Source organism: Sander vitreus, chromosome 5 (assembly GCF_031162955.1).
Source record: "Sander vitreus isolate 19-12246 chromosome 5, sanVit1, whole genome shotgun sequence".
Lineage (NCBI taxonomy): Eukaryota > Metazoa > Chordata > Actinopteri > Perciformes > Percidae > Sander > Sander vitreus.
Genome location: NC_135859.1, coordinates 31,201,574 through 31,224,652, shown reverse-complemented (window position 1 = coordinate 31,224,652; position 23,079 = coordinate 31,201,574). Strand labels below are relative to the sequence as shown.

The window sequence follows — 23,079 nt, the reverse complement described above, 5'->3', positions numbered from 1 at the left end:
AGTAATAAAGTATATATGATTCTGAAATGACCCATTCTGCATAATAAGTACTTCTTTCTGATTGACATTCTGATGCTAATGCTTTTGTACTTTTACTTAAATAGGATTTTGAAAGCAGGGCTTTTACTTGTAACAAGAGTATTTTAACACTGTAATATTGCTACTTTTACTTAAGTAAAAGATCTGAGTACTTCTTCCACCACTGCAATCCCCGCCGTGGTAAGGACAGAAATAGTATTGTGATATAGTAGGTTGATTAACCGTAGTGCAGGAAAGCAGGAAAGAGAAAGAACATGCACTACAAAGAAAAAAGGCATCAATTTCACAACTATGGAAAACTATTTCAGCATTTTTTTAATGTTAGATCAGAGATAAGAAAAGAGCATCTCTTCACATGTTAACAAAACAGACACTTTTGCTGTTGCTGACATTTACTTTTTATTATGTTTTTTGCAAATGAAAAAGCAATGTATGTTAAAATTGTGTGGTGAAATTGCTTCTTACGTCTTTTTAAAGGTGATCATTGGAATGACCCTCCTGTCTGGAGATCCGTGTTTTAAAACGTGAGTATTTCAGATTGTGAGATTTCAGGATGGTCTGTCTTTGTGTCACAGTGACTTCTAAATGTATAGGTTGAAACAATTAACCACACATTATTCATCACAGACCCTCCATCACATCAGACTATTAGTCTCAACATGAGTTTGGAAATAATTTTAAAACCTTTTGACCTGACAAAGATCTGACTAGGACTGAATTGTTGTCTCTTAAAATGCAGTTAAATACAATCATTTCTAAAATCATAGATGTTTTTATACACTTATGTGGTTTTTTTTTCGGTGTCATATTGTAATAATTGACATCACACGTTTAAGTTTTATGTGTTCTTCTCTTTTGTTGTCGGTAGAGATGGTCCGATACCAGGTTTTGCTTCCCGATACCGATTCTGATACCTGAACTTGCGTATCGGCCGATACCGAGTACCGACCCGATACCAGTGTGTCCTATATTTTATTATGTTTTAACAACTGTATACTACTATCCCTGTATGGATGTGATATGATTTTGATCTTTGTTGTCAGTCTGGTCCGGTTAAACTCTGTGTGAAACATGAACAAACACAAACAATGAATTGAACACAGAACTTTCTTTTTTATCCAGTTTGACAGTCAGTTATAACGGAAAAAGAACATAAATAAACTACTTTAACGTAGATCTTCTTTAGGGCTTTATTACGTGGTATCGGATCGGTGCATAAACTCCAGTACTTCCCGATACCGATACCAGCGCTTTAGGCAGTATCGGAGTTGTTGGTATTTTGCCATTTTGCCTCAGTCTTTTTGTCAAAACAAGTCAACATATGTGTTGGAGGAGTGTTCACATGTATTAATTGGTGTCTTAGTAATTTATGTACATTTCTAACCTTTTGACCAGATTGTTAAACACCTATAACATTTTTGCTCCTCTGTCCTTTGTTAGCGCAATGACTCAGTTTCCCCACAGACAATAAAATGAATCTTATCTGTGTGTTGCCAAGCTAAGCAGCTCTGTGCTCATTTAATCTTTTCCAGACTGATAAGTTGTGCTTTCTTTTTTTCCTGCAGGCCTCCCAGCACAGCAAAGTCCATCTCCATCCCAGGACAAGAACACACCCTGCAGCTGGACTGTAAGGGGGAGGGAACAGCCGAGCCCGGGCCGGCTGGAGGGGTTTCCCTGGGACGAGCCAGCAAGCCGCGACCCTCCATCATCAGCTCAGGTACAACTCGCGTCTGGGCAGAAAAATGTAGACATTGAAAAGGATTTTTTTTAGACAGGGTTGTACTCTGAGAGGAGGTTACATTTCGGATCCGGTTCTGAGCTGGCAAACTTTCCTTAAGCTTAATTTAAGTTCCCTTAAGCCAGTGGTTCCCAAACTGCAGTGTTGGCCCCCCCTGGGGGCACGCAGAGCCAATTCAAGGGGTCATACATAACCAGGGCGGGAAATGTGGAGGGCATGTAAAGTTGAAATAATCTTTCATGAAGGAACAATAAGCAAACAAGTGTGCTTTGATGCTTACAATGCTGTCAAGGTTTGCAAGATTTATTTAGATAGAACAACTTGTACCAGATGGACAGACTTTTATAGAGGAAGAAAAGATAAATGCAAAATATGACAAAGCCTTTCTTGCTGTCAAGGGCACTCTCAGTATATTTGGAGAGATTTGTGTCTTTTGTTTCTAAAAATGATGGCCGTTTTCGGTCATTTAACATTGCAAGTTTAACTTGCAATTTTCATTTGCACGTTTTTATTGTTTGATAGAAATGATTTAATTTATGCACAGGGGGCATGAATTGTTTTGGCATGACAGACAAAGTTTGCCTTAAGATCACTATAAGTAATCAAATCTTTTATTTTGTCCTTTTCTTAAAAAAAAGAGTAATGTATACAATCAAAAGAGTAGGTATGTAAATGTGTAATATATTGTATCTGGAAACAAACGTTGTACAAAGTATTTGGATGTTATTCTCATATGTTCAGGGATTTGAAAGAATGATCAGATTTGCTACCAGGTTTAGAATAAATAAAACGGTATTGAATCCCACCCTGATTTCCAGGTACAGTCAAGTTTCAGGTCGTAAAGGGAATTGAGACAAAGTTTAGACCGAGAACAGATCATTTTTTGCCTTATTCATCCCAATCGTCAAAGACAAATACAGAGCACTTCAAATGCCAGAACAACTAAACAGCTACTGAACTCTTCAACTCTTAACCTTAGAAGTAATATAAAAAATAATTCTCAGTAAAATGATGTCAGAAAGACATGAGATTATGAATAGTATGAAACATAAGATAAAGTGTTCTTGAGACTGGACTCCAGTCTTTTAGATCTTGGCTCAACCCCAAGCCAGATGGGTTTCATTCTGAGCCAAAAAACTTCCCGGAAGAAGTTCTAAAAAGATATTTTTGAGAAGATGTTCCCCTGCATGGAAAACTAGTAGACAATGTTAGTATTTTGTTCAGTTTAAATTAAAATAAAAAAAATGAAACCTGTTTTTGTTCCAACTTGGAAAACGACTTGAAAGGCTGAGGTTGTTCACAACAGCGGAGCATTCTGGTACAGTAATGTGTCTAAAGCACCTTCACCACGCGAGAAAAAAAAGTGCACATTTTCAAGAGTATTCATCAACGTTTCATCACATGCAAAGGTTAGTTTACAAAAGCAGTTATGGAAAACCTAAAAAAGTGTTTGACTTTACAGAAACAAACCGTACATGGTTGTAAATTACAACTCCTGTGAGTCAGAAATGGCTGCCATCTCTGAGTTCTGCATCTCTACTGTGAAAGTAAACAAAGACTTCTTGATGTCTGATCCTGCAGAAAAAATATTTTGATTCAAAATAAATACAAATGAGGGGGTAACAGTGTTGTTTTCCTCCTTTGGTGCATTCAGGTCTCCTTGAAGAATCCGAAGCGAACCACTCCAGTCCTGCAGAAGTCTTCCAGTCTGGTCACTCTCGTAACTCCAGCTATGCCAGCCAGCACAGCAAAATCTCTGGTACGTGATACAAGCATTTTAAGACACAAAATCTCAGGTACAAGATTCACCTGCAGTTCCATCATGCAGCCTTCATTCAGACGTATTTCAGACGTATTTTTATATTCCAGAAAAATGCCTTTCCGAAATAAGGAATTAAACATTTTTTTATATGGGTCCTGTAATTTCCCAATACTTTTGTAGGCGATTACCTACCCAATAGTCTATATCCACGAAGTGCCGCAGGAAATTCTGCCAGATGCATGTTTTTTCGCCGATGTCCGTCACCTTCCACTTTCTTTGTGTTGGAATTTTAAACTCTGGTCAATTTATGAGGACTATGTTTTAACTGCTCCTCAGATCTCTGCAGGGTAAATCCAGACAGCTAGCTAGACTATTTGTCCAAATTTGAGTTCTCTGGCACGAGTAAACGTGCAACTTTTGAACGTACACACATGGCACCAAAACAAGTTCCTTCCCGAGGCTATTTTGCAGCGGCTCCGTGTGGACCTTAGCGCCGCCCATGACGATTGTGATTGGTTTAAAGAAATAAATAAACCAGAGCAGGTTTTTCTCCCATCCCGGAATGCTGCGTGGACAAGCCAGACCCTCCTCCGCAGCGTTTGTGGAGGAAGGTCTGGCAAAGCGAGACTACCTACCCAAAGTGGCAAACAGCTGATGTCTTCTAATGTCTCCTATGATACCTTTTTGTGTGGCTGCAGGCTACAGCACTGAGCACTCCTGCTCCTCCAGCCTGTCAGACCTCACACACCGCAGGAACACCTCGACAGGAAGCAGCGCCTCTGGGGGCTTGGGCTTCACTGCTGACACACCTACAGAGGGCGACAAGGACGCCGGACGTCCAGAAAGACCCCCTCGACCCCCGCGGCCCATCTTACCCCCTAACAGGCCCCTCAGGTACAGACACAGAGTACAGTCTTTCGTCAGTGCTCTGGTCATGGGATTATTGTGGTCCATTCCTCTTCTAACTACATTTTTCCTCTTTTTTTTTTCTTTTTTTCTCTAATCGCTGTATTTCAGGCGGAAGCAGGACTCAGTGGTGAGTCAGCCCTCTTGGGTAAACGACACTCGCATGGATGCCGACGACATTGTGGAGAAAATTGTCCAAAGCCAAAACTTTGCAGATATCAACAACACTGAAGGTACAGTGGGAGTTTAAAACCGCTTAGAAAGAATAATCTAGGTATTGATTTATTTACAGTTTAAAACAAGAAAAGAAACAAGCAGAAATGCAGCTGAAGCAAAAACACTGAAGGGTTTAGTTACAAGAGAGTGGACTTTGACACAGGCCTGTTAAAAACACATGCTCAATAAAGATAAGACGGTTGAAAATCTTCAGTTAGATCATTTATCACAATATGCAAGGAAGGAAATGAGCAGATTGCTATAAACATGTGAGTTTTACAGTTAAAATCTGTTTTCATCCATATGGTGGAGTGAAACACTGAAAACTCACCCTCTTCATCTTTTCAGTAAATAGTAAATCTGTGTTCATGTGACCTCGTTAGACATTTTCATTCAATATCAACAACAACCAGGTGAAACTATTTTACAAATGCTGCATTAGAAGTAGGACTGCACGATATGAGGAAATATCGCGATAACGATTACTTGCGATAAATAAACAGATATTAAAGTGGACTCAGTTCTGCAGCTTTCAGTATTCTGCTAACATACAACAGATTGCTTGTTGAATGTATAACAAATGAGAGGAAATCATTTCCAGCATTCTTTTATTGAACAAATTGAACATTGAATTAAATATAAAAGGCAGGACTAAAAAAGAACATTTTAAAGTGCAGTTTTTACTGATATTTTCTTTCAACTAACACAAAACATCTCTGAGTGTCTTTCGCGATATGTCGCAGCCTTTTGCGATATGTTAATTGCGGCAGTTGATATTGCGATGACGATAAAAAAATCTATATATTGTGCAGCCCTAATGAGAAGCTCTTTCTTCTTTGCTGTGGTTTAAATGTGTGGAACGTTGTTAATACACTGTAATAACAGCTTTGGTTTAATTTTCAGAAATTCACAGAAAGTGTTTGTGTGTGTGTGTGTGTGTGTGTGTGTGTGTGTGTGTGTGTACAGAGATGTTGAAAGGCAAAAGATGGCACAAGTCAGCTCTGTTGTTTCAAAATCAAAAGTGTTTAGAGTTGTTTTGCCACACTCAAAAGCGGTTGAAAAGCTCGCCGTCAAAGAGAGGAAGGAGACATGATATTGTTGTAATTATAACTGGCACATTTACAGACAATTGTTTTCAGTTATTGATCTACTGGATACTGTTGATATGTCACTGTGCTAATGTCTTGCTGCTTCCTGTAGCTCTGCATGGCTTACTGAGAAAGCTTATTTGATGCTCTAGCTGTCTGTATGGCATCTTGTTGACGTCTGTCTGTATAGTTTAACCTGTACTAATGTCTTGCTGCTTCCTGCTGCTCTGGTCTAAAATCATCTGGCCAAAGGACTACAGTTGAAAATTAGCCGGCTTGCTAACACTGGCACATTTACAGAAATGTTAATTAATGTGTGTTGTCCTAAAGAATAATAATCTGTACATAATTTGAGAACATAGTTGTATCAAGAATGGTGAAAAAGGGAGCTAAGAGAGAAGTTCAAACTCTGGCTCCTTTCTCAGCTCCACTCAGCTGGCCAATCACAGCGTGAATGTTGGATTGCCGTTTTGGGAAAGTTACCAGCAGACAAAGGGCCCTTCAAGGGGGAAAGCTTTCTGAACGCAGTGCAATGTAGAGTCTGGCCCTGTTCATTTTCTGTAAGACACGAGAAAATTGTAGGGTAGCAGGCGATGGGACTGACCAGCAACTTGCCAAGGAAAGCAGAAAACTTAACTTACGAAATTCTGTGGTGATTGCCCAAAAACTGACAAAGAAAGAAACAGAGAAGATCATCAATTAGAAGTCCCTTAATGGCTCCAAAAGTACAGACAGAAACAAAACATGCTGCTTGGCACGTCACGTAAAATATTAGAGTTTACACAATGTTTGCTAATAAATGATTAGACTAGATTTGAAAGCTTCATTGATCCCTAATGGGGAAACTCATTTGCCACCAAAACAACTACAGACAAAAAAACAAATATACAATACATTCACAGTACACAACAAATACACAGTACAACAAATAAATAAACCCATCATAAAGAGCCAGTTCAGACATGATTAACAGCTGAAAGGTGCTACATCTAAAAGTGTTCATTAAAAAATCGGACCGCTGCTAGAGCAAAAACACAAGCTACTCATTACTTATTAGCCCATGAGCATCGACACGCCCCTCGATGAAGATGTTGGCAGGAGTGGTTTAACTCCACAGGCGATGGTGTGAGATGGAGGCTATCGCTCTTTAACATGTTCTCATCTGTTTACAGTGAATCTCTTTTGTGTGAAGGTTTAAAAGTTACTTTGACAGCATAATATTGATGACTGTAACTCCTGCACCATCTTTGGACCGAGCTCTCCTTCTCCAGCTCTGTGTTTTGTCACCTTTTTATTGTCTGTGTGTCGACGCCTTCTGGTTTATGTCAGCGGCTGCTAACTCCGTTTCTGTGTTTCTGGCTTTCAGACAGCAACCTGCGTCTGTTCGTCAACAAAGATGGAACCACTGCGCTCAGCGGCATCATGCTTGGAAACAGGTGAGAAGCTCGTTTCGGACTTTTCTTCACTTTCAAATGTCATCCTCTCCTTGATTCACCCCTCATTGCCACTATCTGGTCTTAACAGGTCTCTCTTGAGAATGAGACCCTGTGTCTCAATGAGATTACCTGTATAAATAAAGGTTAAATAAAAAATCCGTCTATCTCTTCCTCTTTTCCTTTTATCCCTTTCAAATAACGTTATCAAATCTTCTGAACTGCCTCAAGGAAACAAGCATCAGCATATTTTGCCAAAATCAATATTATGTTTAAGGCATTAGTTTTTGTTTTCTCTTTACAAAACTCACACTATAACCCACCAATCCAAATAGAAAAGTCTTCCAAAAAGAAGTCGTAAACAACACTTCGGTTTTAACACATTTCAGTTGAAAGCCCCCCCTTTTATGACTTAGGTCCTGTTTACCCGAATACGCTCGCGGGTGAAAACGACAAAATATTTTATCAGATGTGCCTTTCGTTTAGACGGCGACAGCATTTTTGGGGCTTAAAAACGTAAAAAAAAAAGTGAAACCACCCTCCAGAGTGGAAATCTTAGAAACGCTCCATTGTCGTGTTCCCATCTAAAGGGTAAAAATGCACTGTGTGTGTGTGTGTGTGTGTGTGTGTGCACGCTTTTGTTGTTCGCTCCTCACTACTAGGGAGAGGAGAGGGAGAGAGGAGGAGGAGGAGGAGGAGAGGGAGACAAGTAGAAGGAAGGTTCTACGCAGGCGCGCAGACTTGGTGGATCGCATTTCACACACTTTTGCGTCACCATATGCACGCAGATTTCCCCCCCATAACGCTCATCTAAACACGGAATAAAAAGTGAGAACGCAGCGCCACTTTTGCGTTTTCTCTTCAGATCGTTTCCGTCTAAACATAGCCTTACTGTACATCAGTTTGACGCTACACAATGAACTGTAAATAAATGTACGTGGTAACAGTAAAAGTGAGCATTAAAGACGTGTAACCCTACGCTACATCACACATCAAACACTCCAGGGTGCTCAGGAAGTTCAGTCAGATGTTTGAAGGTGCTCTTTGGGGTCGGGAATTCAATTAAGTGTAGAAAAAAAGGAAAATCCAAGGCACTCTTCTTCAAAATTATTTTAAATGCCTTTATTTTACTGGCTATTTCATAATACAAAATTTAAAAGAAATAGGGAGAAGCAACCTACGCGTAGCGGCACAGACAGCCTTCTTCAAGGTGTGCTCACTTATAACTTGTTCACACACACACACACACACACACACACACACACACACACACACACACACACACACTCTGACTGTTGTCCCCATATGTTTGGATTTTTGCAGGGTGTCTGCAGGTGGGTACGAGCCCGTGGTGATAGAGAGCCATTAAAGCGAGCAGCAGGAGAGGGGGACATGTTGACCTGTGGATGGTGGATCGTCTCGTCTTCTGTCTTGCTGGTTTTCCCGGAGCATCAGCCGGTCTGAAGCTGTGAAGGGAAAAACCTTGTCAGTTTGCACTTTATGTGAAGTTTGTGGCGGCACTTTGCTGCCCTCCCTTCAGCTATTTGTCTGTGATGTTGAGGGCGACGACTCCGAGTGAAATGCACAAAACGTTTTCTTTGATACTGCCTTGTGGTGTGTTTAACTAGATTTAAAGTAGTCCTGAGATTTCAGTTTGATCTGTTAAATGATAAAAGATACAGAAGCCAAAATTGTCCATGTGTCCCCAGTTTATTATTCAAACTGATGCTTAGGGGACAGTGTTAATTAATAGCTATTAGATTTGATAGCTGTTTCTTACATCATACAATTTCACTGCTGAAAACAAGTAACAGACAGGGACAGGAAGTTACTGCAGGCTGGACCGAAGTAACTTCATTACGTACTGGGAACATATGGATGATAATGGTCATTTTATTATAAACCTGACTCCTGCAGGATGATGTGTTGATCTAAACCAACAATCTTTTTGTTGAGTCATTTTTCTTAAAGCCCCTTTTTAAGTGCCAGGTTAATAGTAAGTAGTAACTTTAATTTGGCCACAAGTTGTGGAGATGAATACAGATCTTTTACTGTGTATTCAGTGGATGTGTTTCTTTTTCTTTCTTAAACACGTCTGTATGAAATTATTTTGACACATTTTTTGTCACTGTCCGAAATGGTGGGCAGGAATCTCACTGGGAGTTTAGTTAATGTGTAACGTTTAATTTTGATTCAGCAGGGAAAGGTTTCCACCTTTTTTAGAAGACCTTCCAAACCAAGTCCCAACAGCAAAACAGGATAAAATAAGTTTTAAGTTTCATGCATTGCATAACAAAAAGTTCTGCATGTCAACTTGAAGTGTGTTAACTTCCACCGACAGGCAGCACACCCAAACACTGAATGTGATCAAGAGTTTAGAAAACCACTGAGGAGCCATGAAGATGCAGAAACTCTGAATCACTTTAGATGCAGAAACTCTGAATCACTTTACTTTTTTGTCTTTTTGTCTGAAGTTGTAGCTGTTTGCTGTTGAACAGGGAAAAGCAGTAGAACCACCTTGTGCCTGTAACGTTTCTCTTGAATGATCCTAAAACACCACGAAAACTGTGATAGCAGAGTGCTGGTGACGAGAGAAACATTGTTTCTTGTTACAGTTTCTTAGTTCTGTTTTGTGTCAGTCTTGTTGTAACTTGCAGGTGTAGCCATTTTGGGAAATCTCACTGTATACTCACTGCATGTTGCTCCATCTCCATGAAGGACGACTTGTAAAAGATTCAGTTCCCCTCTCTCCTCCGCCATTAGAAATGAAAACTAAATGTGAGGTCAGCTGTGGTACAAACTGTTCTGGTTTTATTTTGAAGAAAGAGATAACTCCATGAAGAGGGATCGCTGCAGTCTTTGTTGCCCCCTGGTGGAGTAACAGCTTGCTTTCAGGTTTTTGCATGAGTCCTTGTCCTTTACAAGGATGTTTACTTCCAGTTTGTTGAAAGCTGTCTTCAGATGAACAAACACCAAAGAGGCGGAAAGATGAACAAGTAAACAAACACGGAAGAGGAATTGTAAGCAAACCAGCTGGCTGGTTGATGCTTTTTGTGTGTGTTAGTTAAGCAAGTTTTCTGTTTGGAGTTTGATGTCCACAAACGTGTCTATCACAAGAAGGAACAAGGGGGATTTTTTTATCTTGTACAGAGTCTTAAAATCTTATTTTTCTGTTTGTAAAAAGGGTGAAAAAACTGTCAGTCTGAGAAATAATGCCCCCTTCTTGAAATGCAGGTCACAAATCCCTTGAATTTAGTTAAATGACATGGATGTTATGTGCCAAGATTGGGTTATAACTAATGATAATTGTCCTCATCGATTGAATCTGCCGATAATTTGTTCAATGAATCTCTTAATTAGTTAATCGTTTAAACTATAAAATGTCAGAAAATTGTGAAAAAGTAAAATATTTTCCAAATATCTGACCTATTTAAATTGCTTCTTTTGTCCAGTTAACAGCCTTAAACCAAAACATATTCAATTTGCGATCATATAAAATAGAAAAAAACTGAAAATCCTCACACATGGCAATCTGGAACAAGCAAATTGAGATTTGTGCCTGAAAAATTACTGTTTATTATTTCAGGCCAATATTTTACCTTATTTACAAAAAAAAAAAAAAAAAAAATCAGCTTTTAAGACTCTGTTCTTTATCCGTAAAAAGTATTTGCATGGATGTTATTTTTTCTTCACACTTTGGAATCCAGCTCATTATATATATAAGTTCACTACCACGTTTGTATTTTGCAGCTGTATGTTTATTAATCACATTTTGGGGATGAGCCACTGACTGTATGGTCTGAATTTGGGTTTACATCACCACAGCCTTTAGTATTCTTTTAAAGCATTTATTTATATATTTTTGTTACTTATTCTTTTTTTGTTTGGAGGTTGGTTATAAGCTATGCACACAACCCACCTTCCTAAGTTTTTTATATTAGTAATTCTAACAAATTATTCTATTGAAACAAAGCTAGTATAACCGAAATTTATAGAGACTCAAGTTGGAACTTTTTCTTTTTGTTGGTATTTCTGCAGAAATTACTAAACAATAAAAAGCTTATCTGAGTTTGTTTCTGTGTCGTTTGTAATCATCAGTGTTGTTCTATCTACAGTATCTATGTCCTGTTTCACATTAAATACTGTAAATGACAGTATAATACAAGGAAATGTCCTCTGTAATATTTCTGAGAATTCAGTGGGTTTAACTACACAAAGAGGAGTTTATATTCTTCAATTATACACACTTTTAAAGAGCGATTTTATTTTTTAGACTAGATATCTTAAAATATTGTAATAAAATTGCTGTAAACTTGACATATTTGTGATTCTCTTCCTCCAGCAGAAGAGGGCGCTCTTCACACAATTATTATCTGCAGAAATGCTCTGTAGATGGCAGCATCCATTTATACATTTTAACTGAGAGCAACTGTAGGCCCTGAATGCAACACTTTGATCTTTAGTTTCTTGTAAACTTAATCCCACACACTTTATACTTAGTCTACCTGCACTGCTTATGTTCAAATCTACTGGCACTGTATATATGTTAGCGTATTCATACCACTGTTTATACTGCTCAGCTTATATATAGGTACTTTAGTGTTTATTCCACATTATATTTAATCTATTCTGTAAATTATGAACATTGCTCTGCACTTTACTGCTTTTTTGCACTTATGGTTTAATGCTGAACTGGATTTCCTTGCATTAGTACATCTACACTGTGCAATGACAAAGTAAAATTTAAAGTAATATAAAAACGAACACACAGGTGTTTTCACTTAATTACGCTAATTAACGTTGCTGCTTTTTAATCATAAACTGTTCAGACTTTATCCAGCGCCATTTTGGCTTGTTTAACCCATTCATTGATTCATTACAGGCAGTTGGTGGTGCAGAAGTCAGATCATTTGTGAGTTTTCTCTTCTGTATTTAAGATATATGTGGTTAATAACATGTAGGCTATAGATGTTTTTTGTAATGTTGATAACTGGATACCTTTATATTATTTTTGCTTATTAAGGCTAGCATTGGTGAAACTTAGCATTAGCTAATAGCGCTGCTAACCTTAATTTACAAACGTTGGGCTGTGTTTTAGCCAACTAAATATTGTCTATAAATGTAAATACATCTCCAATAATAAAATAACATATTTATCTATCCAGAGATATATATATATATATAAATGCTGTGTTCGATAGTTAAGAAAAGCTTTATTAGCCTAGTTATTCTGTGTGTTTTATTTTCAGACACTAGCTATACTCAGTGGTGGAAAGAGTAGTTACATTTATTTAAGTAGCCAACTCAGAAATATTCTGTCATGGCAGATACACTGAAATACAATGCCCACGCAAAGGAGGTACAGTGTTTCTCTTACCACATGTTGTCGGTTCGATCCTGCGGACTGCTGCGGCGCCATTGAGCAAGGCAACTTTAGTTACTTTGCAAATTCCGTTTTGCTGTTATGATTTTCTTAAAGAAATGCCAATAAACCAGAGCACGTTTGTCTCCCATCACGGAATGCTGTGTGTAGTACTAGCCAGACCCTCCTCCACAGCGCTGTGGAGGAAAGCGAGACTAATTTAATATATACACTGGGGAGAACAAGTATTTGATACACTGCCGATTTTGCAGGTTTTCCTACTTACAAAGCATGTAGAGGTCTGTAATTTTTATCATAGGTACTCTTCAACTGTGAGAGATGGAATCTAAAACAAAAATCCAGAAAATCACATTGTATGATTTTTAAATAATTAATTTGCATTTTATTGTATGTATCAAAAATTGCAGACCAAAATGGACGGAGCGTAGAGCAAGCCCAGAACATATGATACAGCGTTCCTGGTTCCTGATTGCACCTAAGGCATGTTGGATTGGAACCAGGATATATCTTAGCAAGTCTTGCCCTTGATAAGTGAAGTCTATGGCAGATCTTAAACTGTAGTACCCCATGTCTGATACATATGGAGGAGTGTATCCTCTGTATAGCATATTGCCAATCCACATCCAGGATTACTCTACCTAATTCTTCTTGCCACTGCTCCTTAATGTGATTGAGGGAGGGTGTGTCAATTGCTTGTATTGTATGATATAATCTAGAAACTAACCCTCTCCCAGATGGGTTATAATCAAGGCACTCGTCAATCCAATCATGAAAGAATCCCTTCTTTAAAGAGGTCGCCTACTTTACTTATTACTTTCTTTTCCCATATCTGTAATCCTGCATCCAGCTTGCCTGGTTTAAATGAAACATTGCCCCACATTGGGCTGAATTGTGACAGAGAGTCCAATGTGTTCATATATTCTTTTACCTCCTACCATACATTAACCATATTGAGAACTGTAGGATGATGTGTTCTTAAGTACTTTAGCTTGGCTGAATAGTACAATTTTGAGATACTTACTACTTCACTTGAGTATATCCAGGTTATGCTACTTTGTATGTTTCACCTCCCTACATTTATGTAAAGTTGGATACCTCTCACATCAATAATAATGATCCAATAATATAATAGTAAAACTGACAGTAGACACTGCATTCTGTGGTACTTTTTGCTTTTGATGCTTTACCTAAATTACGTTGCTAATACCTGATTTTGAATGCAGGACATTTATTCGTAAAGGAGTATGTTTATATTGTGGCATTGCTACTTTTACTTTGTACCTCTTTCACCACTGTACAAAACCTACATTTTCACACCATGTTTGGCACAGTGTTGTTGACAGCCTGGTTTAACAGTCAGCAGAAAAAGAGAAAGTTTTGATTCAGTCCAAACAAGAAGACATTCTATGTTTAACACTGTTTGCCATTTTGCTGATGCAAAGCAGGCTTGTGGTTGACACCTTAGAATGATATAAAAGATATAAACCGCTAATCTTGTCAGCTCTGGTCTTTGTAGCATTACAATGTAGAAGCTTTCCCGTATCTCGTGAGTCAAGAATCCTAACGAGTTAACACCAGTAGGCCGGGGACTTGATAACATCTGTAGGCAACTATAACTGACAGTTACAGTGAAATAAGATGTGTGAGCACCAGAGTGTGCAGTAGAAAGTTTCCTCAAATGAAGATGCAAACTGAGGAAATGTAGTTGTTTGTGGAAACTAAAGAACTGTAAGACTTCACTGTCAAAGATGCAATATTTGCATGTTTTGAAGCCCTCTGTTAACATATACAGCAAATAAACTGTACAGAGAAACATTTAAAATGCATTAAAAAGACAGGAGGGAATGGAGTAAGGGAAGTGTGAGCATGTGGACGAGGCATTAAAAGCAGTTGTGTGTATTAATTAATTTGCTGCCATGCAAGCAACCGATTAAAGTTTGGCGAGCTGCGCAATAAGCTGCTCCGCACTATTTTATCAGACATTACGTTCATAATCTAGGTTTGTACCAAACCTTAACAGAGCATCTTTCCTCAGGGTTCAGGCCGACTGTGGCCTTCTCTCACGACACCTCATGTTGCCTGTATTTTAGCCAAAAAGTTGCACTTAGTAGCACGTACATTCTGCGCCTGCATGAGAGGTAATAACTTTTAATGCCAGCAGGAGGTGGCAACATGGACAGTAATCTATTTGTCATTCAAAAAGAGAAACCAGATATACATAACGGTGGTATGACGCATAACAAAACAGCATTTGTCCAAATCAGCCAGCGGCAGCACCTACAATCCCTCTTCCTCACTCTTCGCCTGAGGACAGCGGATGGCGGGCTGTCATCCGTTCTCTCTGCACATAATTCTCCCTGTGGTGGGGAAGCGGAGGGACCGAGCAACCCGCTGGGCCACTGGATAGTTAGCAAACTTGCTAATTCCACCCAACATGCCTTCATGCTACACTGGTTACAGAAAATGAGCCGAACAAAGTTGTCACACGTGGCGATAGCGACGTGCTTTACTATGCTGTGACAAGAGCATGTCAATAAAACATTAAGTTGTTGAATTTTATTAATTTAGTGGCCGGCCTATAGTATTTCAACCTCTAATAAATTATGCACTGAACCACAAGGAGCAAAACTAAACAGATTGTCTATCATTTGCAACAGATTATTAGCGACAAACGCTGATGAAATCTTGCTGAGCTAAGCAGGTTTTCGGTGCGCTGTTTAACCTACTTAGCTGAATCTCTTTTGGAGGGCATCACTTTCTATTCTTATGTATAAAGTCGGGAAGTTGAAATTCAGTGGTTTCCTTTGTTGGTAGACAGACGGATTTCTCTTGAAGAGGCTGGTACAACATGCCAATAATAGACTGCAGAGTTGGTTCATTTGGTAAGGGATGCACTGCCTGTCATGAGGAAGCAGTTGAGGGTGTTGTTTTGTTTCTTTTTCTCTGCTGGGTCATTTAGTTTTGCTTCTGCAGCAACACGGTCTTGACAGAAATCTGAGAAAGTTAGGGGGAAATGAAGTCAAGTCTGTGTGTTTCTCAAGGTCAAAGGAAAATAGGTCGGTTTTACAGAGATAATATATTTTAGACTAGTCTGTAGTGTTAGGACAGTATTAATTTTGCACCCAGATTACTTTAACACAAAAATGAACAACAAAGACATTAAAGAAAGTTGGCCACCCTATCTCCAGTCTAACTTGCAGCCATGTTTATGTGGTAGCAATCAGTGACACCTGCTGACCTTTTAAAACTGACACCAAATTACAAAAAAAGGACAAACATGGCTCATAATTTGTGGTCTTCTAACAATTTGGAGCAAGAAATGAGGACGAAAACTTGAATGGCTGCTAAAGTTTGACGTGTTTAAGTTGTCTCAAAACCCTGGACAAGGCTAGATGGATTAATTAATTTGTATTTATTATGATTTTCCCAGTACTACATTGTAAATGTTTCTGTCAGTGATTTATGAACTTAATGATGGTCTGAAGATTGGTCCGTGAAAGATGCTTGATCTGTTATTTTTGGACTTTCACTGTTGTTTGATATGTTGTATATGCTGCATGCTGGTCCTGGCTTGTATGGATGTATCGTGTCCCGTAAGCCCATGCGAGCTGTGCATAGGCTGCATGAAAGAATAATATGAATTTCATTCATTCTATCTGAAATCTGACAATAAGTTCTAAGCCAGTCAACATCTATCTTTGTGAAATCGCCCCATGATCTCAGTGTTAGGATGATCTATTTCTCTAGTCAGAACAGCAGACTTTTAATCTGAAATCTCTTCTTTCACGTTCACTTCCTCTAACCTACTCTGTTAGAGACCTGTACAGTATATTTTCTTAAAAAGAAAATATTTTTCACATTTAATAAGATGTGTCAGTGTTGCTAATTCTTTTGACATCAATTCCAGGATTAACTGTATCAACGCTTTATCAGATTTCACACATTTATGCTTTGATCTCAACAGATCTCTGTTTAGTGACTAGTAATGACAGTTAGTGTGAAGTATTTTTTCTGTGCAAATAACTACAGTAGCATTTTCCCTATCTTTTTTTCTATTTCTTTTCAGCTACTGTCAGATCACTTTGGCCTCAGACTCTAACTAAAGGCTCTGACACACCAATCCGACGGCCAACCTTCGGCAGAAAAGGCAGTTGGACTGACTGCTTCCCCGAGTTGGTCAAAAAAGTGCCTCGGAACACACCGAAGCGACGCCAACTTGAGAGTAAGTTCGGCGCGTGCGCGAGACGTAATACGTCTCCATAACAGCAGGTGGCACTAATCTGTATTGTCGCCCAAAAAATGAAAAGCGGCAGCTGATTGGACAAACGCGTCACGTGGGTCTGGCTGCTCCCGGATTTTACAACCGGGCATAATGGCGGCTTTGTTCGGAATACGATCTCATATTTTATGAAGATAGTTAACCGAAACGTGTTTCTGAAAACATTTTAAGCGAGAAATAGGCCATGCAGTTGCTGAATCTGTCTTCATTTCTGATCGACAAAGGTCAGTTTAAAAGATTTTCGTCAGATTTTGAGAGGCGTTAGGCTCATCCCGCTCGTCATTTCCGGTTAGCACTCCACCAATCAGATTGGTCATTGAGTCCGACTGCTCACCCTCCGATCCAGCAAGGTCGGCCAAAGTGAAGGCCGATGGCTCCGGCGGCTGACGACGGCACGGAACACACCAAATAGACTGGAGTCACTGACCTCGCCAGACTGTCCGATGGCCGAAAATCGGGTTGGTGTGACAGGGCCATAAGTCCACTTTGACCTGTTAATTGGTAGCCTAGAAAAATGTTGAAAGAGGAATTTATATCATGATCCACTATTGTGATGATTGTGTTTGTCAAAAGTCTTATAGCTGCAAAAGATATAAAATCAAAATGATGATTGACAATTCAAAAAAGGAAAAATCTAGTTTTCAAATTTAAACTTTAATTTAGCGTTGATATTTTTTTACCACTAAATTCTACAAACTGCTCCATTAAAGGGAATGATTTATCAAGTAATTTTATTTATTTAGCCCAATATCACAGATCATAAATTTAGCTCAAGGGGCTTTCCAATCTGTACAACATACAACACCCTCTGTCCTTTGACCCGCGATTAACTTGATTAATTGGAAATATAATTATTTAATAAACATATGCACGTAAAGTTCAACCTCAAACTTTTAATGTCCTCTTTTGACCGACCCAATACAACCTTGTTCTGGAGCCCTCAACTTGATCCCTGCAGAGTTATTTACTGTACAAGCATATCTAAATTTAATTTTAGAATAGACATCTTATTTTCATAAACGGGAACTGCAGTCTAATTTTGTTGGGGGGGATAAGAATCCCCCTCAATGAATTACTTACCAGAAAAGGATGTGGTTATCAGCCAGGGACCTCTAAGGCAAATTAAGAAGTACTGCGCTGCTCGAGTAGGATACTTAGACAATCAGACACATAAACCCCATTTCGTCATACATTTAAATATATAACTACTTGCAGATGTAATGTACTGTCTTGTGGATACATTGGATTCTGGTCTGTTTATTTGGTGTGTGTGGTGTTATCTGTGTAGTGTTCTTGCCAAACAGGACAGTGTGTAAATTCTGCTGTCATCAGGATGTTTTTATGCTGGGACTCGCATTAAAATCCTGCTATTCTACCTAGTTATTGTTTTGGTACAACTTAAGTTAAAATGGTGTTATTCTTACCTGACCTGATAAAATAGAAGACAGTTCATAGTTTTAATAAACCTTTCCTTACTGTACTATCTTTACCATTTTGATACTGGAACAGTGAACACATTGGGGCATATCTAGACGTCTCATACAACGTCAGGGTGGGATTGCAATCACGCCAAACCCCTGTGTCTATTGGGCACTTGGCCTTTTACCTAAACGTCTCATCTCATCTCATCCAATAATTTTCTAACTTATCGGACTCAACCACAACAAGTAAAATGATTGGCTGGCTATGCCCAGACTGTCTTTACCAGAAAACCGACAGCAATAGTTCTTCAGGCAAATGAAAAAGACTTTCCTGTGACTTTGACATTGGAGACCGCTGTTGGCATCCCATCTTCTACCAACAGTCAAAGTTGGTTTCTTTTAACAATTACCCTTCTCTAACGTTGGCCAATTAGTTTTAGCTTTGAAGGGATAGTTCAGATATTTTGAAGTGGGGTTGTATGAGGTACTTCTCCATAGTCAGTGTATTACCTACATTATATCGCCGTTGGCTTGTTCCCAGCTACTGTATATCCATCTAGATAATACACAGACTATGGATAAGTACCTCATACAATCCAAACAATCCAAACTCTCCCAGTTAATACCACTGCCTTTCATATTGTCATAAGTCAGTGCTAGACAATTATTCACTCAGGCATGTGGCGTCAATGTGACAATAGAATCCAAAAATTGTAAGTCCATGAAAGATCATTAAGTACATTATTTTATTTTACAGTAATGCGTAGTGGCGCCTGCTTGAAAAGATCAGTAAAAATAGACCCTCAGAAATAACTCAAAACTCATTCAGCAGAAACCCCCCTAAAAAATCAAGATGCCACATTTTTACATTTTGATGTGTTAAGACAGGAAAAGTACAGTGCGCTTCCTACGCACACTTCCTTTTTTTCACTTTATAAAGCCAGACTCTACTCTATTCACTCTCACATCACTCTCACATCCTCATTGGTGCTGAAAGATCAAACCAACCGCCAAGATGACAACTAAACCACTGCTCCTCCTGGCTGCTCTGACTTTCTGCTTTTGCATCGCCTCTCTGCAGGGTAAGAGATTTTTCTTTTACGTTCAAAGCAGTTAATTACCTGATTAGGTAGAGTTTTCTTAAAATCTTCTTAATTCAGTCCGTTTGACTGCCTTCTCTCAATTTGGAATTTTTAAATTCAATAAGTTAAACAATAAGATGTCATGTCATCTGCATATAATTATATTTTACTAATCTTTTAGGCAATTTCTGTTGCTTTAATGTATGTTTATGTCACTCTAACACCAGATAAACTAAAGTTAATAAAACAATAAGGTGTCCTCTGCATATAATGATATTTCAAGCAAGACATTTTTAAGCACTTTATGCTGCTCCAATTTATGTTAATATTGTTCTCATAACCTTATTTATGTATTAAGTTTGATACCTTGCAGTAAGCAGGCAATTTGACAAAAAACTCAAAATATATCAGATCTCATATTGCTGTTCAAATATATTTTCTTTTTTTTTACATTTAATTATTTTATTTTGTTTTATAAGATTTTTTACTTTTCATTATTTTGTCAGAAATCAACACTACTTTTTGCATTTAAACGCTACATATTAAAGTACAAAACTTTATATATATATATATATATATATAATAAAACATTATAATTAAGCTTTTAAAATGTTTCATTTTCACAGCGAGGTGTATCTGCATACAGACGCTCTCTACTCCCGTTCCTTTTCGGGTCATCAAGAAAATTGAGGTGATTCCTATTTCCGGACACTGTCGCAGGACTGAAATCATGTGAGTATTTAAGATTGATTCAAAGACTTCAGGACTGTTAGGAACTGTCAGCTTTGAGCTGAGATAATAGCCGAGCTTGACTCCGTGAGAGGTGAAAGAGGATTCTTTACTCAAGTAAAAGTAGCAATATGTAAAATTCTCATGTCTGTGCAGTAGCTACAGAGCTTGATTAGCAAGTGGATTAGCTTAGCATAAATACTGGAAGCAGGGGGAAACAGCTAGCCTGTCTCTCTCCACAGTTCAAAACTATGCCCACCAGCAAAAAGCTAATTAACTTATTTTCTTATTTCTTAACTTTGTAGAGAGTCAGGCTAGCTATAAACACAGATACCTGCTTGTTAACTAAAAGTACTTCTGCACTAAGAGCAAAAGTGAAAGTACCAGTGTAAAAGTACAAAGTTGTACAAAATGGAAAAGGTAAGTTAGCAACTAGTTCAAAACACACATCTACAGTACTGTACAACTTCAGTAAATGTACTTTATGTTCCACTTTTGTTTAACTGAAACCTATTTTACTGTAACTCTGAAATGCCTCTGAATGGAAATTTACATTCACTCAACAGGTTTACTCAAACATTGAGTCCAGTGTGAGAATTTCTCCCCTGTTAATACATTTTCTTTAACCCCTCTCTTTCTCCACAGAATCACCAGGAGGAACGGCTCTAGAGTTTGTGTCAACCCAAATGTGCAGTGGGTCAACGACCTGCTTAGGTCTTTCCGAAAGTAATGACTTTATTTGGCATTTTTCAACAAAAGCAATTTGAAGGAGTCACATTTGGCTCCTTGAAATCAAAACTTTTCACAAGTTAAATTTTTTAAGCTAAACGATTTAGTTGTAGCCCTAAACAAAAAAAAAAAAAAAAAAATGTACATTGTACAGTGGTGGTTATGGAGATGTGTCACTATGTTTTTTTGTGTTTCTGCCTTTAGTTTTCCACACTTCATTTTGTGTCCCTGAAAGCAAATACAGAGAAAAAATTATTTTCTCCGCCCTCTCTTTCTTTAATATTATTTTATTGTGTCTAAAGGATGGACTGTAACAAAAGAAGGGCTCACATTTTGTGTTGGTAGTCAGTTATTGTGATAATGGTACCAGAAACGTTACTAGGATTGTATAATACTGTATATTTTCCTGCTTAGTTATCATGTTATCCCTGATCATCATACAACTCTAAGCTGTCTTTTATTGCTTATTCACTCCAGTCTTTAATTATTTGTTCTTGTCTTGTTTTAATTACAGTACAAATGTGAACTCCAGCTCAACCACTGTGTCCACCACTGCTTCCACAATTCACTTTTGATCACATTTTGTTCGTAACAAAAATCCTAAATCTGTACTGTAAAGTAAAATAGTTTCAAAGCACAAAATAGAGAATGCTTTCCTGTAAAGCTGACTAAATAATGTGAATCAAATGCATTGACTATATTAACGATGGTGCTGTAACCTTTGACATGATTGTGTTGTATCCATGTCTTCTCATAAAGAATTAAAGACACAGACAAAAAGACTCTTCAAAAAATGAGATGTTTATTGCCTACAGGAGGTGGAGAGAGTCGGGGCTTTGTGTTAAGAGATGATACAAGTGCGGTTGAGCATGTTTGGTTTCAACTGAGGTGTAACAGCTCACATATTAAACACAGCTGTAGCCTTTGTAGAAGTCCTCCATTCATTCATGGGAATATCAGTGATTCAACATGGCAAGAAACTCTATTCTATACATAAGTGTTGAGACACAGGGCCCCCAGGAACCACTGAGGAGTTTAACCAAATCACTTATTTGGATGAAAATCTAATATCAGATTTTTGGGGAAAGCATTAAAAAAATCAGATTAGAGCAGGTCTTCACTCAACATCGATGAAAAGTCCTGTAGTCATTCTTATTTTTAAGTTATGAATATGTCATAGTTTTTTAAAATGATATCTCTAAAAAGATAAACTAACAAAGGGATTTAGTGCCTTTTACTGATTTTAAATCTTCTTCGTCTTTTTGGGAAATTCAAGTTCCACTGGGCCTTCATGACTTTAGAGAACAAAACTTTATTATTCGCCTACAATGTGCAACTTTAACTTTTATAACAAATGGAAATTGGAAAAGGAACTCTACAAAGGACAGATGTGTTTTTTTGTCAGAGGAAAACCACAAAGTCAGCTCAGCCCTCCTACGTTAGACAAACTTCCACTTGTCCTCGCAGTCAAACACTAAGTTTTGCACCTTTTTGACATTTAGTCGTCAGACGTGATGTACACTTTGGCTTCCACAATACCAAACGTGCTCCGTCTACGTTTAGCAGCTCTCCACCACAAAGCTGCAAGTTTTCCTTCCATCCAAACGCTCACTGACTGCTTCCTCTTGACTGTGGTGGAAGCTAGTTGGACTGAAAACCCTTGTGGTGAAGAGCTGCCTGTCTGGAATCTGATAACATAAACTTAACACTGTTGTTAAATACAACAGGTTTAAGTGCAGTTCTTAAAAATACTATTGAGAAATAATGTAGCACCTTTGTTGGTGACTGCTGGTGGCTGAGGATCCTCACCCAGTTTTACGTCACATGAATACAACATCTGCTCAAAGTTACTGAAAGGCAGCGACTTTAAATTACTTTGTTTCTAGAAATGCTCCAAGGACATAAATAGTTTGTCTCCAGAAAAAAAAAAAACCCTTGCATTTCTTGTTATTGTCATTCTTGGAACTGACAGATGCCAATTGGAAGTTAGAATTTTTAGGCTGTCAAAGCAACTGACAGAAGAAGACTTTTGAAGACTTTCGGACACTGAAGTTGCTGCCTGTCCCCTTTGTAGTCCAAATTTCTAATAGCCTCATTCCAGCAAATTATCCAGTGCATTAACCTGTGGTCAGTATTGTAAAAAAATAACAAGAGGATTTACTTTTTAATCAGACTTATTTGGCATTTGTTCGTGTTTTTGAATTCCTTTTCCACATTATTCACAGGTTAATACACTGGGAGAAAACATTTACGCAGCATCCTTTAAGTTTATGT

At 38.2% G+C, this 23,079-nt stretch overlaps 2 protein-coding genes across 2 annotated transcripts in view; both read left to right on the top strand.

Moving 5' to 3' along the window:
* eeig1a (estrogen-induced osteoclastogenesis regulator 1a) overlaps nucleotides 1–11,250 on the top strand; it is a 43,873-nt gene extending 32,623 nt beyond the window's left edge. The window contains exons 6-12 of the mRNA XM_078251461.1: nucleotides 517–563; nucleotides 1,605–1,756; nucleotides 3,432–3,536; nucleotides 4,238–4,433; nucleotides 4,557–4,678; nucleotides 7,116–7,185; nucleotides 8,506–11,250. Coding sequence (XP_078107587.1) covers nucleotides 517–563; nucleotides 1,605–1,756; nucleotides 3,432–3,536; nucleotides 4,238–4,433; nucleotides 4,557–4,678; nucleotides 7,116–7,185; nucleotides 8,506–8,551 — 738 coding nt within the window. The 3' untranslated portion in view covers nucleotides 8,552–11,250. The remainder of the gene's footprint in view (nucleotides 1–516; nucleotides 564–1,604; nucleotides 1,757–3,431; nucleotides 3,537–4,237; nucleotides 4,434–4,556; nucleotides 4,679–7,115; nucleotides 7,186–8,505) is intronic.
* A 7,980-nt stretch (nucleotides 11,251–19,230) lies between these two features.
* On the top strand, nucleotides 19,231–21,710 carry LOC144518643 (interleukin-8-like). The gene is made up of 4 exons (XM_078251459.1): nucleotides 19,231–19,347; nucleotides 19,974–20,079; nucleotides 20,722–20,802; nucleotides 21,320–21,710. The coding sequence occupies exons 1-4, from the start codon at nucleotides 19,281–19,283 to the stop codon at nucleotides 21,378–21,380; spliced, it is 315 nt and encodes a 104-aa protein (XP_078107585.1). The 5' UTR covers nucleotides 19,231–19,280; the 3' UTR covers nucleotides 21,381–21,710.
* The last annotated feature ends 1,369 nt before the right edge of the window (nucleotides 21,711–23,079 follow it).